The sequence below is a fragment of the Manacus vitellinus genome, unplaced genomic scaffold (assembly GCF_001715985.3).
Source record: "Manacus vitellinus isolate BGI_N305 unplaced genomic scaffold, ASM171598v3 scaffold_48_pilon, whole genome shotgun sequence".
Taxonomy (NCBI): domain Eukaryota; kingdom Metazoa; phylum Chordata; class Aves; order Passeriformes; family Pipridae; genus Manacus; species Manacus vitellinus.
The window spans coordinates 3043397-3062978 of record NW_021940593.1 but is presented as its reverse complement, the minus strand read 5'-3'; the positions used below and the strand labels follow the sequence as shown (position 1 = coordinate 3062978).

The 19582-nt window shown below is 42.0% G+C and overlaps 1 protein-coding gene across 1 annotated transcript; it reads right to left on the bottom strand.

Annotated features, from left to right (window-relative positions):
• Positions 1–4717: 4717 nt before the first annotated feature.
• On the bottom strand, positions 4718–16848 carry CISD1 (CDGSH iron sulfur domain 1). Its single transcript, XM_029962587.1, has 4 exons — positions 16809–16848; positions 14534–14739; positions 9575–9957; positions 4718–9440 (listed from the first exon to the last, which is right to left on the bottom strand). Exons 1-3 carry the CDS (start codon positions 16831–16833, stop codon positions 9868–9870), a joined length of 321 nt encoding a protein of 106 aa, XP_029818447.1. The 5' UTR covers positions 16834–16848; the 3' UTR covers positions 4718–9440; positions 9575–9867.
• Between the last annotated feature and the right edge of the window lie 2734 nt (positions 16849–19582).

Below are 19582 nucleotides of genomic sequence, written 5' to 3'. Positions count from 1 at the left end.
GCCCTGCATTCACTCTCAGGACCCCAAAGCCCACTGCCTGGCTAGGGAGGTTTTATTAACATTTCACTATGGCACATATCAGCTTTATTTATCAGCCTGTAATTACTGCTTTTTCTTTTTGCCGTTTCATTCCTTTGTAAAATTAGGAGACCTCTGTGAATATTAGATCTGCACTTTTGCTGTGGTATCTGCCAGTATCAAGTTGTGTTTAGCATTAGTATGACACAGGACAGGAAATCAAGACCAGAGACAGGAAACTGAATTTCAGCAGATATATATTGTTTGCCCAGGTTTTATAAAATGGGCTGATGCATATTCAGGAATTGGTGCTGACATCAGAGAAACGATGATGTGGTCAGCTCAGCTATTACTTACCACCTCTTCCCTATCCCATAGTTGGGAGACGTGGCACATGGTTTGGAGAAGTGGATGGCAATTTGAGGGATTTAGTGGGGAAATTAAAGTATCACAGGAGCAGGAAGGTCACAGGGGAAATTAGAGTATTGAAGAGTGAGAGGAAGGAGCAAAATATATAAATCTATCAAAATATATTAGTTCATTGTTCATGAAACAGTTTGTTTTACACTCTTAATTAGGTAAGATGGGGGAGGCGGGTAACAACTCAGCAAGATCCTTTCTGAAGTAACAAGGCTGATCAGGAAATGTTTTTCCCTCATGAATATCCCCTTCTCGTCAGTCATTGCCGTCCAGCTCTAAAGATTAGGAGTCAGATGGCTGCAAGAGTAAGCTCCTATCTTCAGATCCCCAACGCTGAATTTTCCCAGGGGATTGCTGGCACAGGAGAGAAATAGCACAGCTGGCCAACCCTTGCACAAGAATTACTGAGGAGTATGGTGAAAAAAACCCACAAGTAGCATGCATTTGGCAGAGAGAAGGCTCCTGGTCTCGGTGGCAACAGCTGCTGCAAGGTTTGGATGCCAACCTGAGCCTTACAGAAAGATATTTCCCCCTGCAGAGATGCAAGATACTTCAGCTAATCTGGGTCTAAACTCAGAGAGAAAAAGAGAGATGGCATTTCAAACTTGCCCCTCTAAACCTGCAATCTGCCTGAACTCAAAATCTTAATGGAAAAAAGAACAGAATTAAAAGGCAATAAAATTGGAATTTAAAGACTATTCAAGCACCTAGTCCTCAACAGATAGCTGCTAGATATCCTTGCAGCTAACAGAAGTAGGCCTGGAGAGGATTAAAAGAAATAATAAAGCATGAGTAATTGGAATAAGCAAACACTAACTCTTTCCTTTCCCCTGATATTTGCTTTAGTCAGATTCATGCATATAGAAATCAAGTGAAGCGAGACCATCCTCTGCTCACTCATTCCACCCTCACAGTTCAGCACACAGAGTTCACTAATCTTATCTGGGAACTTCTCCTAAATGAAACAGAGAGAATACCAGAAAAGGCAAATAACTCATTTCCCCACTGAGTGTGATACTGTAAGAGTTTGCACTGAAAGCTGAACCTACCAGCAGGATTCCCAAAGAAACTTCTCATGGCTGTGCAACTGCACTCCAAGGGAAAGCAAGAGGGGCTGCAAACAGCTCCTGAAGGAGGGGCATTTGATTGGGAACCTCCTCAAGTCCCCCTTCCCCCCCAAATGCATTTGGCAAAATTGTGTTTAATTCTGGATTACGCTTTCTCACTGTTGCTGGAAATCAATGTTGCCTCACTCAGTCTGATGAAAACGTGCAGATTAACAATGCCTAAAAAATACCAGGTGTGTGTTTGTGCTGCCAGAGGATGTCTCACTGGCAGGTTGCACAGCTCCCCTGAACTGACCGAGGATTACAAAAGAATCACTTTCTGCTGAAATAAAGCCCTTTTTCAAACACAACAGCTAGTTAATAACTAACTGCAAGATGCACAGTCGTTTAGTACAGGAAATAAGCTCATACTTCAGTGGAAGTGCAGGAGGACATTAGGTAAACAAAATAGTGGGGCTGGGTCTTGGCCAAAATATTGGTACTCCAGAGGTATGCTGACAGCAAGCACTGCTGGATTTTTCACTGTCCCTTCGCATGGTTCACAGCCAATTCATCCCCACCTCACCAAAAATAACTGCTTTTGTGTTTTCTGTGCAATGTCTGTGCCAGAGAGGTCGGCCCTGCTGCCCCCACAAAGCCACTTCCTGCAGTGGGCGGCCACGTCAGATGGTAACAGAGCTGGCCTGGACCATACATGTGGACCTGAGAACAAATGTCCATCAGCAAAAACAGCTGGACAGGCAAGAGCATTTGCAGTGGGGCTCCTGCAGGCAGGAGGGCCTGTCCCACTCATCCAGCTCAAGGCAGACACTGTCACAGCAGCATGGAAGTTGTAGCTGCATTGCAGTTTTTTTTCTTGGCCCTTTCACAGCAGAAGTGTTGCCCTCTTAAAATCGCTCAGGGCTTTTAATCCTTTGGTAAATTCACAGAAGTTCTGTGCTGTTTTGTGCTTGTTCAGTAAAGGAAAATCTAAACTTACCCTTGTCTTCTGTGGCTGTAAAACTCAATGTTGCTGTCTTGCTTTCTTTCCTAGTTATGGCCTTGTCACTTAAGCATCAGGTGCAACAATGATTAATATTTTACTTGGCAAACTGATGCAAACTCATTGACACTACCGTCCTCCCTGGCAACTGGTACATCTGGGGTTTTCCAGAATGGAAACAAAAGGATGCTGTCAAAAGCCAACCTACATTCTCTGGGAATAATATAGTACATTTTAAAAATTACTGTGAGGTTAACTCATGGCAGTTGTGTAATTTCTGGATCACCTTTTCTACAATCAGAACCGCAGCTGTAAATTTTGGGATGTCTGTTTTGAATTAGAAAGATAAAAGGACTATAAAAGTGAGAAGCTCATTTCAATAGTTCTTTTCTTCCTCAGAATCCTTGAATTTTATTTTCTTGGGTTTTATTTTTTTTTTCTTTATTTTCTTGAAGAAATTAAACAGATCATTTGGAGGAAAGGTTCATTTTTGAAAAGAGAGGAGGTTAAGGGATGTAAAGCAAATGGAAAGGCTTTTGTGGTAGAGGACGCTGCAGTGGATGTTTGCTGAGACTGCTTTTATTCAACATCTTCACACAAAACCCGCAGAAGGGAGCGTGCACAAAGTCTCAGGGTCTGTGGGTATTCCTGACCTCCTTGGGGCAGTCAAATACCATGCCAATGACAGTGAAGTCCTGCAGGATCTCAAAAAACTGAACAAAAGGCACAATATTGGCATAGGAGCTTTAGTGTGGATAAACCTCTAAGTGGTTGGAGGAAAGTGCACTTGGAGGAAAACAATCCAAAGCAAAGCTCTTTGATGCTGACACTGGAACTGGCTGTCACGGCCCAAGAAAGAGATCCTGAAGTCGCTGTTAACAGTTGTCTGAGATCATCGGCCCAGCGTGCATCTGCAGCCAACAAAACATTGGGCAGCAGCAGGAAGGTTGTTGAGGGAAAAAGACATCATTTTGTTGCTCTGTGTATCCTCAGCATGCCACAAAATGAGTCCAGTTTCCACGCTCGGTCTCTCACAGTGAATAGGAATATACCGTTAATTATCGGTGGAGGATGGAATTAAAACATGATTTGTGGAGTCTATGTAGATGCAACATGTTGTAGCTGCCTCCAGCCCTACAAAATGGCAATGAGAAATGTGTGTGCTTTGACATCCTTGAGTAGGAAGTTGTGGTTCTTTCTGAAACAGAGACATTAGATCAAAGTCTTTGGTACCATCTCCTGGCTTACAGGTAGGTACAGATACTCCCTTTGTCCTTCTAAAGATTTTCCAAGTAGTGTTGTATCACTATCAGGGGGTTGGCTCAGGGTTTACAAATGCATGATGACATTTTATGAGTCACATCCTAATGCTTTAGGAGAACCCCAGGACTTGATTTAGGGTTATTAACAGGCCAAGAGGTTTATTTAAAATGCCTGTTTGTNCTGTTAACAGTTGTCTGAGATCATCGGCCCAGCGTGCATCTGCAGCCAACAAAACATTGGGCAGCAGCAGGAAGGCTGTTGAGGGAAAAAGACATCATTTTGTTGCTCTGTGTATCCTCAGCATGCCACAAAATGAGTCCAGTTTCCACGCTCGGTCTCTCACAGTGAATAGGAATATACCGTTAATTATCGGTGGAGGATGGAATTAAAACATGATTTGTGGAGAGTCTATGTAGATGCAACATGTTGTAGCTGCCTCCAGCCCTACAAAATGGCAATGAGAAATGTGTGTGCTTTGACATCCTTGAGTAGGAAGTTGTGGTTCTTTCTGAAACAGAGACATTAGATCAAAGTCTTTGGTACCATCTCCTGGCTTACAGGTAGGTACAGATACTCCCTTTGTCCTTCTAAAGATTTTCCAAGTAGTGTTGTATCACTATCAGGGGGTTGGCTCAGGGTTTACAAATGCATGATGACATTTTATGAGTCACATCCTAATGCTTTAGGAGAACCCCAGGACTTGATTTAGGGTTATTAACAGGCCAAGAGGTTTATTTAAAATGCCTGTTTGTCTTTCCCTAGAGGGGACTTACATTGCCTCCCCGTGCAGCAAAATTAAACATCTATTTATTGTTTAAACCCACTGGCATTAGAAGTCTCTTCTATTAAATGGCATTCTACTGCCAAAATTTATCTGCAAAGCAACAGAATCACAACCCTTAAAAAGTAATTTAACCCGCACAGCTGTTGGACCCAAGAATGAGACTGAAAAAGCAAGATCACACTGTTTGAAAAGAGCAACAGATTTAATTACTTCAGTGAAAGTCTGCACTGACCACTGTTTTGGTACCCAAGTCTTGAGCAAGAGCCTCAGCAGCGAACAGACAGTGCATCTTGACCGTGTCATACCCATGTCTGGTGATATTTGCCAGTTGTAGAAATGAATTTGAGAAAAGTTATGCAGTCAGTTACCTTATAATTCATTTTGCTGCCTTTCTGTTGCCAGCTGACTTGACTGAATGGAACAAACATTGCAGTTACTGAGCAGACCCTTGCAGTACACTGAATTTTGAATGCTTCACACATTAAAGTTGTAATTTCTGGGACACTCAGAAAGCTCCTTTTTCTTTTGCACAGGCTTCTCCCAGAGAGCAGAAGGCACTTTATTTTTTGTATAAATGTGCCACACATTAAGGCCACAGCAAAAGAAAACTGCAGTCTGCATAACAAAAAGGATGCAGAGCAGGGTGGATTAAGGGCAGTGCAGTATCAAATTGGACAGGAGAGACTGTTCAGTCTTCAGCTGGGAAAAACATAACAAGACACATGATCTCTATGTGCTTATGTGAGACCTTCAGCTTCTGTGTATCAAAGGAAACAGACGTTGCTTGAGATGCCTGATAAATCCTTTCTTACCAGTCCAAACTGTACATGGCAAAGGTGGACTGCATCATGTAAACCTACTGTGATTTTACTGACTTCTGTGACCATACTGTTAAATACTCCCTTCTATTTATTCTAATTGCATATCTAATTAAACAGTTCACAAAGGGGGGTGTGGAGGAACATTAGACCATTAGCAGGACTCATGGCACAGGTGTGTGTTGCTTTCTGTCCAGTACTGTGGGATTTCACAAACAATTCAGAAAGAAAAACCACAGATGTTTGCTGGAGCATGTAACACCTTCAACTCTGAGGAGCAAGAATTTTGGCTAATAGAACTGCCTAGTGCCAGACACTAATGAATAGACACTTTGTACATCTTACACTTGGCTCTGGTAAGGTGTATAATGAAATGCAACACACCATTTTGTCACTTGATTTAGCCCTTTTTGCTACCACATAGTGCTTGTACATGATAAATCTTCTAGCTTATGCTCTCCTCCCATCTGCCACCTTTTTTTTTTTCTCATTTTTCCTCTTCTTCTTTCTTTACTTATATGTTTATTAGAGTTTATTCAGCTGATCTCTGCATTAGTCTCAGCATTAGGCAGCTTGGAAATCATCGTACCTAGAAATGCACCACACACTGCTGGCAGCGCAGCTACAGAAAACAAGCAGTTGAGAGCTTCAAACAGCAGCCCCTGGTACCCATCCTAAATTAAGCATGGCTCTAGGAAAATGATTATTCACCTGACAGTGCAGAGAAGCTGCTCATCCATGCAGGAAAACTGGAGCAGACAAGTCTGGGTGCAGAAAGCAATTAAGGAAACAGGTATCTAACCCTGCTGGGCTGAATGTGTGTCAGCACAAGGAAAAGGCATTTAGTCTTTTCAGTAGGTCTGCATGAAATAGAGATGTTGACCACCAATAAACTCAGCCTGCTGGCAGTGGTGTTGGACATCCCCTCTCTGCCCACATGCAGACAGGAGACTGTACTCCTCTGTCTAATCCAGCCAGGGCTCAGGGTGGGTTTTGTCAGCCTCGAAGCTTCAGGACTTGAAACAAAAGCCAGCTGACAAAGTTTCTTTGCAACACCAATGTTTAGTTTCATGCCTATGTTCTTATCCTTTCCTGCTATTATACAATGTTTTTCAATTTGTTGGACTGAGCAACTGTCATACAGCACTGAACTCATGTTTCCATGTCTTTAGCAGCGTTGCACTGAAAGGAAGATCCCAGTCTAACTGCTGCACAACTGCACAAAGTTTTTACAGACCCCAGCAGCGCCAGAACTGCAACAGTATGGTGACTTTAGCAAGGCCTGCAGTCAGCTCTGAAGCCAGCTGTTGGGGATACAACTCCTGGACTCAAAGTGCACGAGTCTCTGTGCATGAAAAGCTGCTCAGTCCCTAACACACTTATGCAGCACGTCTAGATGCCTGGACTCAGCCAGCCAGCACTGCTGCTGAAACCCCCTAAATATATGGCTGCAGAGAAAGCTCCTAAAGCAGCCCTGCCCTCATGGAGGCCCCACTGCACAGCATCTCTTTCCTCCCAGCAGAGCAGCGTGTGACTGCAGTGCTGGCCTCCACCACATCATTAGCCTTCAGGTTAACAGTGCTCAGCCTCTCCTCTTTAAGGATGCTGACTCTAGAAGCACTCAAATATTTGACATTTAGACTGATGAGTCACACTCAGTTACTCAAGAATCGGTATTTTAATTTGTTCACCTTCCCAAGAACCACTTACATGTTGAGGAACAGAAAGTTTTACTCTGGGGGAGGAATTCTTCACTGTTTTCAAGAGGATTTGTACCACATTTCCAATAGGAGTTCCAATGTAAGGTCAAAATTGCACATGTGCAGGATTTTTTAAATGGTTAAAACTTTGTAGAAATGTAACCAACTCACTTCATACTCCAGAGATTATGTGAGGAAAGCACTAAAGAGATTTCAGAAAACACCAGAACAGGCAAGCACTCAGCCCATCAGAACATGGTACCCTATTATGGTACTAAGGGAAAAAATGAAGTGTGCTCTGTGATGCTCATCGAGACTGCTGGCACGTTTGTTTACTCAAATCCAAGTATCTGTTCTCATTATCATGTTCAAAAAGATCACATACATAATGAGAATTTTTAGGTACAGTACAGGAAATAGTACATACCTCAAAATAAGATCTGACCACTTCAAATCAACATTCAAAAATGTGACACGCAAAACAAAAGTCACCAGGGTGTAAAAGTCAACACAGACTCAGCTTCTACAACTTTGCTTCCCAGGAATAAAAACTTCCCACGGGGCCCACTTCCTTGATGCCCAAACTCCAGGAAATACTTTTGACTAGGGAGACTCATCTGAAACTATAAGACTTCATCTCTCAGACCATTAATGCAGTTTTCAGTGAACTTCTATTCCTTCAGATGCAGCCAGGCTTTGCTGCTGACAGAAAAAGGAGTCTCAAAAGGAAAACCCACCCCAGACATGGGTTTATGACTACAGCAGCACTGGTGTACAGCACTACTCACAGTGTAACTGTTGAAAGAATGGACACCCATGAGAACACAGACATTACAGCCTCGAGATTAAGATGAGCTCAAATGTGTATTTGACAAAAATACAGAAATATTCAGTGTCATAATAATACAGAAGTTACTTTGCTTTGGATAAAAGCAAGGTATTCAATAATTTAAGGTTAAAACAACTCTCCATATGCATTGGTACTTGGCCAAGTAAAAAAAATATCCAGTACCTTTACACTCAAGACAGGCAGAAAAGACAAACTAACATATTTGACTGCAATTTCAAGTAGAGGTGCCCCTACTACAACACTCCACCTACAAATCCTTTCTCTACCTATGCCGCCTTTTCTACTTTTTGAGCCTTCTGCCCAAGTGCAGACCAGCTGGCCAAGACCTCAGCCTCTGAAAGCTTCACATCGAGAATATGCAAAACATCATCCTCAGTATTAACCAGTCATACCAACAACCCTTAAAAAAAAAACACCTTTACTGCTCCAATCATCTGAAGAACCCTTAAGGGTGCAGGTTAAAATGTCAGCTTCTTAGCAAGGCCTTTCATCCAGCCCTGAGGTAGTTTCTGTCCCAGGACATCAAGTGCTCAATCTTGCAAAGGCCGCAGTTAAACAGACTGGGTTTATTAAAAAACTGCATTCTGCCACCCCACTCTTTGGGTTTTGCTTTGTAGTCATTTACATGTTAATAAATCAAAGCTATTTAATTTAAGGAAACCAACATGACAGCCATTAATGCAACCCTGCCAGACAAGCAGACAAGTGCCATAGGAAAGGAGGGTAAGAGCTCTGTCTTTTCCTTCCTTCCTTTTCTGTTTCTATCTGTTCCCAAAGCCTTTCCTTGTCCATGCCAGGTTTTTTTTGGCAAAATCAGCTAAACCACATTAACAGCCCAGGGAGGCAGGAGTTATTTAAGACACATAGAGCCTAAGGCCACATAGTAAGAAAGGTATGCCTCCTCCCTCCACAGCGGGAAGAGCTCTCCAGCTCTGGTGATGATGTGTGGGGGTTTAGTTTTTTTAATAGATTCTGGACTCAATTGGCATAACCTCCCCACAGAAGTGTCCTGTGGTCTGGGGAAGTTGGCTTCACTCTGAGACTGCAGGTGAAACTAAGGTTTTCTGGCAGCAAAGACAACCCTGCCACCCCCCTTAGTGCACTTTGTGTCATTCCCTAGTCTATTAAGAAAGCTCTTGCAGAGACCATTTTCCTAATCCTATTCTAAATACAGGTTTGGATAATATGTTCTTGATACCATATGGAAGTAGGGTCAAGTTTCAACACTGCTGTAAAATCAAAGGTAAAGTTGCCCTCTAACCCAATCTTATTATCAGCCTTTTCTGTTGCCTGTTCATAGCTAGCAATTTTGAATTCATTCTTCTACAGAAGCCACGCAGCACAGTAGTGTAACAGGCCAAACATGACACCTGCAGAAAAGGCAGCATAATCAGAGATTAAGCTGCATTTTGAGACCATGATTTCTTCCCTGCCACTGCCTTTTACATGGAAATCTACCCAGCTTTGTGACTTTAAAACCTCTCCAAGATTTTAGGATCTACCTTTCGATATACATGTATTTGAAAATAATTTAATACCTATTTCCCAATAATAATTTAATACCTATTTCCCTATTTTACATGGAAATCTACCCAGCTTTGTGACTTTAGAACCTCTCCAAGATTTTAGGATCTACCTTTCGATATACATGTATTTGAAAATAATTTATTACCCATTTCCCAATGAAGTACATTCTGTGCGTCATTTTAGTTTCATACTCAGTGAGAGGGGTACACACACTTTACAGGACCAAAAATTTAAACCATGACTATTTAGTAAATTATGCATTGTAGTGATTGAAGGACAACAAGCACCAGAGAAAATACACATGCTGAAGCCTAATGTATATACTACATTGGGAAGTCTTCAGTGACACGACAAAGGATTTGTGGGTTTTTTTTCCCCCCAATTACAAGTGAGCAGAGGATTTGTCAGACATTCATTTTGTAGCTTCTACTGTCCACTCTACGCCTCCTTCCTCTTGATGATCAGAGGCCCAACGTTGTCGCCAGTTTCCTCGTTGTGCTTTGTGTGAGAGCCATCACAAAGTGGGAACTGAAAAAAGAAAATATAAACACATCTAAAGTACATCCAGAGACAGAATTAAGAACCTAGACTGAAAGTTTGTTAGACATCTTCTCATTAAATCCACTGTGACCCCAGACTACAACTTTTGTGCTGGCAATTCAGGTGTCCCAGAGTTTTGGCTGAATGCTAGATTTACCCTTGTTACTATAGAGTGGACAAGAGACTCATTCTAGAAAAGCAGCCACTAACCTGAACTCTGGTGTTCCTGCCTCAGGCCAGCATAAGGAAAGTGCAGCCTGAGCAGACCTTCAACTATAACCTACCTGGAGCACCTTGCTCTCAACCTTGCCCCACACTCCATTTTCCCAGGTGACAGCCAGAGTTGAGTGCAGTACCAGATGGTAAGTGGGGTGAGAAAGAGAAACACGAAGAGATCCTTAGCTCCATTGTTTCCCTGTTTTTCCATAGCATATGATAAGAAAAAGGACAGTTTCCTTAGCTCACCTCTTAAATGAGAGACACAGGTACATACTAGTCCTGACTCCAGCCAGCTGGAGTGGTGAGCCAGCTTTGCTCCATCCTGACCCAGCTTATCTCATCCACACAACCATCCCTTTGCACAAGCTGGCTTCCACATTATACTCTGACTGGCTAAGGGAAATAAGCTGCACTTCCTCAGTGCTGCCCTGAACAGCCATGTCAGTTGGAAGTAATTTCAAGAAATGTTTGTTCCTTTTAAAAAAAAAAAAAAAAGCCAAACCCCACCCTAGAACAGGCTGGTCAGAGCAAGAACTACAGGGACAACTCTAGCCAGCTGTAACTGCCCAAGTCCCAGACTGGTGACAACCACTCTGTTTCTGGGCAGCCCTTTTCACACACAAGAGCCAAAAGACATTCTGTGAGGCAGCAAGAATGAGGTTAGATCCCACCACTTCTCAAGGATGTATTTCAGGGCTATGCCTCCTCTTATAGGAAACTCTGGAGACAATCACAGAAGTCACACACTGGTATTTTGCATTCAGTTACTATTTTGTTTGCTTAGAAGTAATGGGAATCGAAGTTGGGCACTACTTCATTTTTGCCTTTGCAACAGCAGTATTCCCTTGCAGTACCATCACAGTTGGTCTTCAGTGCTCCACCAATCCCAATGTTCATGCCTGAGTCACAGCCTTTTAAAACATTAATACCCTATCACCCATGCTTAGAATAAAAAATTTCAAAGTACTGCACAAAACCAATATAATGAAACAATATACAGAGCTTTAAAAATAACCTCACCTGCTCTGTAGGGTAGTGTTGGAAGGGAAGGAGAGGTCAGGTGGGGTTTTTTGTTTTTTCAGTTACAAAATGTTAAAACCTACACCAAAAGTCTCAGGTGATGTTTATGAATAAAGAAACCTTGAATTCAGAGAATGCTCATGTAAGCTGATCCATGCAGAAACTTTATCATCCCATCAGTCATTTGTGACTCAATGAGTAAATAGTGACAGATACTTGGACAAAATCTGAGCAAACAGGAATTTATGTTCATGAGACACCGACCAGCTTCCAACCCAGAAGTTCCTGGGCCAGTTGTTTTTCCATGCAACACTGCAGTAAGCTGGTCTTCACAGAAGCATCAACACAGCTTCCATCAGACATTAACATTTGCAAGCTCCAAGGAGGCAAGCCCAAGGTCCAGCTACAGCAACATCATCACTTCAACTGTGCAGGTGACAAAAATAGCAGGATTCATAGGCTTCAGATAGCATCAAGACATCTTTAACAGCTACCAATGCTGACTGCTCTGAATTCATCCTGCTGGTCAGCTGGGCCCAGAAACACTGGCTCCCAGGGGCTGGAACACCAGATTTCAGTTTCTCAGGAAAGAGACCAAACCAAACCCCCTTTTCTGGAGCACCTGCTTGGTGGTCACCTTGAAGCCCAGGTACTGAATAGATGAATCCCTGGCCTGACACAACGTGTTCATCCCTGATTAACATAAAGCAAGCTAGCAATAGTGGTCAAAGCTCAAACCCTGAGGGAATTGTGCACTATCTGGACAGCTCAGCTGATTTCCCTTCACACCAAACAGGCTTGGATTCTCTACCTATATTTCTGCTGATAGTCTGCAGCAATATTCCTCAACCCACAGACTGGGGACTAACACTTCTCTGGAAGACACAGAGGCTGCAGGTCATTGTAAAAGAAAGGAAATTAAGTCTCCCCTCCCCTAACTCACACAGTTAAAAATGAAGACAAGGAAGAAAACAAGTGTTCTAACTTTAATTACAGTTTAGTTTCAAGACAAAACTACTGCCTCTACACTGATAAGTTTGAACACTGGGTTTCTTCACAAAACTTGACAACTCCACTGAACAGAAAAGGGTCATTTATTAACCTATTATTAACAGATAATTACACCCCAAGACAGATTTATTTGACGATGCCATATGTGGGGGTTTTTTAAACACATACACTCCACAAAGACACTGGCCAGCACAAAAGCCTCTGAAGTACACTATTTTGGAAAAAAAACCCAAAACCAAAAAAAACCAGCTGCAAATAATCCTGCTCTTTTTCAAGAGTTACTCCAAAACACCCTGGTATAGTCCAACTGTTTTGTTATTCCCTGTAGAGGAGGAACACCCTGAGGTGTAAGGGCAGCAGAGTAGCCTATGGTTCCTAACACTAGTGGCTCTATTAACAGCTTCATGCCTCAGGTGAGGTGAAATCTGATGAGAAGTACACACCTTGATACAAAAGGACATCTCTTCTAAATTTTACACACCACTTATGTAACAAAAACACAGCAGGTACTTCATGCATTTGAAGTAATTTTGATTTCCCACACTGGAAGCACACACATTCCACATTTTGACACCATATTATTACAAATTTTAACAGTTTGAGAACTGTGAGAACCAGATAATGCTATCTGACAATTTCCAAAGATGACAAGTAGGTGAGAATGATGTATTTGATTACTGCTTGGCAATACTGGAACATGAGAAGAAGCACATACACCATCTTAAAGATTAAGCTACCCATCCTTCGAGGTCAGGCCATCAGGGCAAGAGGAAGGCAGCAAAACTGTAATCTGCTCTCTTTGGAACAGAACATTCTAACTCACATACTCATCATTAAACACCAGTAAAAGAAAACAAATGCTTCCCAAAATTTCCACTGACTTCCTTAATGCCTTTACAAGACTTTTCAGATCAGAGTTCTAAGAACGCTCACATTATAGCCCCATCTACTTCCTTTTGTGTGATTAGAGCCCTAATTCAGTAGGACAATATGTTCCTGAACTGTGCAAAAATGTACTTCTTAAGGTTTTTATTTTACACACAAAAAAGATAATATCAAACAATGGCAAATAACTGGCAGGAGCTGCAGTGCAACCACTATAACCAGACACTATCTTCTACTTCTGTTCAGAAAATCGAGTAGGAAGCAGAAAGCACAAATGCCAAGGTTCAAGTTAGTTTTGGATGTTTTTCAGTTCAGACCCTAGACAGAACAGAGAAGACAAGACCATCTCCACAGGATTATTTCAGAATCGAGTCATGATGCTGCTTAATTCTCAGCAGTATTTTACTGTTAAACCAAATCCTGCTACAAATGTGCAAGCTCCTGAGTTACCCACAAGGTAATGAAGTCAGATCTGACAACAGCAAGAACCAGAAGTTATAGCACCTGGAAAACAGCTGAGTATGGCCTGATTAGACCAGTGTCTAAGACTTGACAAGTCTGTTATTCAGTTCACTGATGTACAGAGAGCTAAATTTCAAGGCAGTTATCTGGCTTCGAAGGCCTGTATGATTTCAGTCTCCACACATTAGCATATTCTAAGAAACCTTTCAAACATGCACTAGAGATAAATAGACAGGACTAAATCGTGCAATTCGCCTTCTCTCATTGCACATCCCAGAACTCCCACTATAGATAAACTGTACACATCTCAGCTACATCAAGAGTCACGCATCTCTAAGGTCAGATTTAAATCTGAGGGAGTGTTATTGAAAGGCTAGGTTACCACTAATTTTAGGCAACTGAGGCAATTCAACTTCAAATGCAAGTAAGCTGGACCAGTGTCTAGGCCAGAGTTTTAATTGCTTAAAAACAGGAGTTCAAACTATGCCATTGTGATTGCACTGCCATGCACTATGTACTAGTAGCAAGCTTATGACTGAGTAGGCTTCCAACTTTCTCCAAAAAAAGGTATTTAAGGTCCTCTCAGACTGTGGTTCCTGAGCTCCTACTGCCAACAGGCCAACAGTTTTGGATAAGCCACAGTATTAGCACAGGTAGCACACAAAATGTCACATGAAATGTTATCTGTCATTCATGATCATGCTCGAGACAGTGGCTCTCCTTTAAAGAGATCTTCTTCTGCACAGCTACAGAAACATTCTTCCATTATTAGCACTGATCTGCAGTCTTTACTCTGAGCACCAGCATAAATCTGCATAGTTTTATGGATTAAAATACTGCTACATCTCACTGCAGAATAGTTTAGGTGAAAAAGAAGTTAGTTTCCTCTAAATAAAGCAGTTTAAAAATAGTTTTGCTGAAAGATGCATGCACATGAACTACATTGGACCATTCAGTCATCTCTTACCTTCTTAGACCTCCAACAACGACAGTACACAGCCTTGTCTCCCAGATCTTCCATGTCAAAAGCATGGACTACCTTGGGGTTATCCTTCTGAATATGGGGATTCACCATTGCTTTGCAGCATTTGTCTTTAGAGAGAAATTTTTTGTAAGCTAGATACCCAACAGCAGCTGCTCCAGCAGCTAAGGAGACTGCAGCAATCCATTCAACTAGAATAAAAGAAAAAAAACGAGAGACTGTCAATTTTTTGACCACAATGTCCTATTAAAACTACTCAATAGTAAAAGTCTTCATGCTTGCAGCAACATCTTTACTTTCCAATAAATGTTTTTGTTCTGTAGTAGTAACTCCATACTTCAGAAGAATATTTTCCTTTGACACTCACCCAGTTAATCTACTCCTTTCTACCAATCAGAGTTCTACTTCACCCAAGTCCCTTCTACACAAGGGTGAGGATTAGCTTGGCAGAGTTTTGGGGGTTTTTTTGGGTTGGTTGTTTTTTGTTTTTGTTTTTTTTTTTTAACCTTTTATTTGGGAAACTGATATCAACATGGGTAGTATATTGTTTCAAAGTTCAGCATATTAAACCAGCTGTAAGTACACTCTGTAGCAGGAAAAAACTTGTATTGTCTGTTTGAGTTGCAGGAAAGTCACTGAAGAACAACAGCCAGCACCAACAACTCAAGCAGGATGCCCCCAAGGCAGAGGCAACGAGTAGCTTTTAATATAATGCATCTTGTAACTAAAAACAACTAAACCCAGCTGTTTGGCAACGGAAAAATTATTAAATATATCGCTTCCAGTAATAAAAGCCATCTTAGATTAAATCCTACTGTTGTGGAGAGGATAGAACAAAGGTCCAAGAAGATTATATTTAAGAATCATAGCACACATTTATTTTTTAGAGACAAGAACCCTTTGTTAGTTCTTGCTACTTTCCATGAGCAACTGCCTTGCTGTATTGCCAAGGTGAGATTGGTCTAAAAGGATCAAGGTTTTCTGCCCCTGCCCATAGACTTTTCCAGAATCCATGCCAAGCCCCTTCCTCAGCTAAAACACTGTGTTAGCTCATAGGCACCATGCTGATCCCCAAGGGCCTGGAGGTAGCAGTATGTGGAATCAGACAAATATCTGCACAGTGTCTGCAGTCATTTAAGATCAGGGAAAGTAGGCATTCCTTTAGGGTCTTACTAAAGGGTAAAAGATGCAGAAATTCTTCAGAGTTCCTTTCTTTAGTAAATGATGCAGAAGAGACCAACATACACTGAGACTTCCCCCGCAAATGAGTGACAAACCCTCCCTGTAACAAGGTGATATTAAGATACAGAAAACCATCATTAACATGGAAGAATTTTGTGCATATTTCCCTGCTTCCAAAGTCCCTAAAACAATAAAAGCCCCAGAGACCATGTGGCGAATTCTGTGTTTTATACCCCTCCAGTGAGTCCTCACCCTTTATCTCCCCCTTACAAACTAGCCAGAGTAATGCAGATTTTTAATAAGGTAAAGAAGCGAGGAGGTGAAATTAAAGAAGGGGTTCTATGAAAATCCGCTTTAATTTAGCACAACAGCCCAATCTAATCAAAAAACCAGCCAAAGTTTAAATTCAAGGCAGCAGGTTCTCCCAAGGAAACCCTTTGCCTGGCTCACTTGAGCAGGGCTGTGGCAGGGAGGAGGTACTCAGCAAGCTCAGGGACAAGTTGAGCCCGACAAGTTTAGTGATCCCTGATGAAATGTCACATGCAGCTACAACAGCAGCAGGCAAAACCAAGGCACTGCCCATTCTGGGGCTTTCAGGAAAGCAGCAATTACAAGGACTGCCCAGGCTGCTAGCCAATGCACTACCGATGGAAAAAACCTTCACCTACAATTTTAAATGAGTGCTGAAGGGACGGTGGTAGACTGGATCCATTTCCCTATGGAATCTCAGGGGAGGGAGGGACTTTAATGAAGACCAAGGATGACTCCTGAAACTGAAGCACCCTTTTAAGGTGCTGCACCTTAAGGAAGGTGATCTTTTCTTGCACCTCTCCAAAAGTCCAGGTCAACTTAGCAAACCAGAAGAGAAAAAAAAAAAACACATTTGATGATATTTCTGTGACTCACACAGCAAGTAGGAAAAGTCTGTACTAAAATCCAGCAGCACAGTCAGAAGAGCTGTTCTGCACATCTGCAGCTAACCCAGATCCTTCTGACCATCCCTTGGGCCAGCCCTCACATAGAAATACAACAAGCAGAGATGATTAATTTGTTATCTTGTATTGCTGTGATCCTCTACCTCTTCTCCCAAGGGCCAGAGTCATCTGTTACACACTCGGGCAACTTGTATACATACAAACAGCTTCAGGTATTTTTTCTCATAACAGAGCAACGTCTTCTCCACTGTATTAGCTTTTTTTCACTGCTTCTCTGGAGCTGTGTCAGGGTAGAGAATTATATCAACTGATAATACATTTAAAGCAGTCTATTTTTTAAATTCTAGCACTGCCTTAATAAACATCATGAAATTTTAGGAGAAGTTTTTTAACTTAATCAAAAGACTCTCCCTTAAATCATCTGCAGGGTTTCAGAGGCAGTAAGTTTTGTCCTCAACTGTTCTCTTGTTTCACAAACAGATCTGGAAAAGCTGAATGCTCACTTCATCTTTCTAAGTCAACCATAAAATGCACCTGGAAGGAAAACACTTTTCAGATGATTTTAAATGCTGTTTCAAGAGATCTCTGGTGCCAATTCAACAGTTTGCTGCCAAACTCACAAGGTCACGCACAAGGCATCTGTTAACAGAGTGAAACTGGTGTGGAATATCAAGGTTTTTTTATTTCTTTAAAAAAAAAAGCGGTAGGAGCAACTTTTGAGTCACTATTAAAGAATTCCCAATTCTAGTATAATACAAAAACACAGTGATACAAGTGACTACAAAACAAGACACTACAGGCTTGTGTAACATGACAGAAAAATTGTTTCCATGTCATAATCACTAAACAATGGAAAACAGTTCGGCTAAAACTCCAGGAAAATTAACAGGCAAAGAGAAGAGAAGGGAAGTCCCAGGAGGCAGCACACAGAAGTAAACAAAAAATCAGAAGATGAGAACAGCAACAAGCCAATGATAGAAATTTTTTCTCTTCTGTATTCTTTGGATATATCCTAATGGAAAAGAGATTTATTTAGATCAGTTTCTCCCCTCTTCTCTAAACATCTAGAACACTGCTCGGGGTGTTTCCAGATCCAGGTTACAGAGGTAGTTTTTGGATCTGCCAGAGAGCTCAGACAGATTTTATCTGCAGGAAGAACAGGCCTTTGCCATCTGCACTGAGAAGCACAAGAAGAAACTGAGGTGGTCTTACGTCCACCTGGAGTACAAGATCCTTGTTAGGACACAGATCAATTTACATTCCAGGAACTGGCAATATGAGAGAGAGCTTCATCCCAAAAAGTTAGTCCAAGACAGTCTTAAGAAGCAATTTTCTCATTACCTCTGCTGCTTAGAAAATATTTATATTATTCAAAAGTGACAGAGTAATAACTCCAAACATGAAAACCCCTGCTTTATGTCTCCAGAAGTGCTTGTAACTTTCAAGCATTTTTCTCCTCATTTTGCTGCCAATTAAGAGGATACTATTGCAGAAGAGTTGTTTATGATAGTCCAGTAGTGTCACTGTCCACAACAAAAAGCCATGCTGAAGAGTCATCCAGGACAACTGGCTGTGCAAAAAGCCTAACAGGAAAAGCCAAGCAGTCAAGCTGACAAAAATCACTTCTACCACTCCACAGCATCCACAAAACATGGGATTATGACTGGCAAGTTTAACTTAACTGAAGCCATAAAGAGGCCACCTGAGGGAGAAAGAATGTTGGATTTTGCCAGTTAGCAGCACAAGACAAGTCACTGTGATCAGTCGATGTGGGGTCACTCCTGCAACCACCCACACCTCTCACAACAAAAAGCATTAGCTGCGCTACTCACTGCCTTCCAAGGGGCACAAATGCACAGAAGTAATTAACTCCGAAGTCACTACCAGGAATTAAATCTCACAAAAATACAGTAAAGTTCTGGCGTCTGGTTTTTAGTAGTGGAATAAACGATTTCAAAATTTCATCAGCCTGAGACGCACGCAAATTGGAGAAAGAACTGTGACCGGCCAGTCACCAGGCACTTTTCAAGTTTAATCTTGTCAGAAATCACAATAACCTAACCTTGTCTCCTCCTAAACACAGAGGCTTCTAGGACTGCTCCCATCAGTTGTTCCCCCTGCTTCCCTGAGACAAGAAGGATATTTGCAGTCTGATTAGGAGCATGCTCTTCTCCCATCCTCACAAAGTTTTTCTTCTCAGTTCCTAATGTATAGGAACTGTTCTAATTCTTGCAAGCTTATAAATGACAGCAAGCTGCCCTTAGGAACACAACCTGGATGCAAACTATTACCCAAGTCATCCTCAGTGCTTTCATTGTTTTAATAAGCACGGCCTTCCATCACTACAACCCATTTTTTATTAATGCCTTTGCCAACATCCTCTGTACCAGCAGTGTACACCCTCCACTCCAAAAGAAAAACAAGCCAAAACTATCGGCCCACTGAATGAAGCACATAAACCACGAGCAGCTTTGCAAGCGGAAACCACAGTCAAGCAGGTGAAGCTCACTTCTTAGAAAACATTAGGTAATTGGGACTCTATTCTGCCCTCCAACCACCCCAACTCCTTCATCCCATTCGGTTGTGCAACAGCATTTAAAACAAGTAACGCTATCTCAGGCACGGTTCGGGTCAATAATTACGCAGCGCAAATGCCACCGTTACCTCTGTTGTACAGTATCGGCCTTTGAGAGCCAGGCAAACCTCCTGAAATTTACAGGTTTTCATGACATTTACACTCAAACGCGTGGAAAGGCAGAAATAAAACAAAGGTGCCTGAAACGGGCTGTCTCTAGCACAGATAAAACCTGGCGAGCGGCCGGGTCCGCTCCGAGGGCTTAAGTGCCCGCAAGGGCCCGGCGAGTAGCTCGGCGGGTGCGCACCAAGGGGCCAGGAGATACTCAAGGCCCGCGGGCCG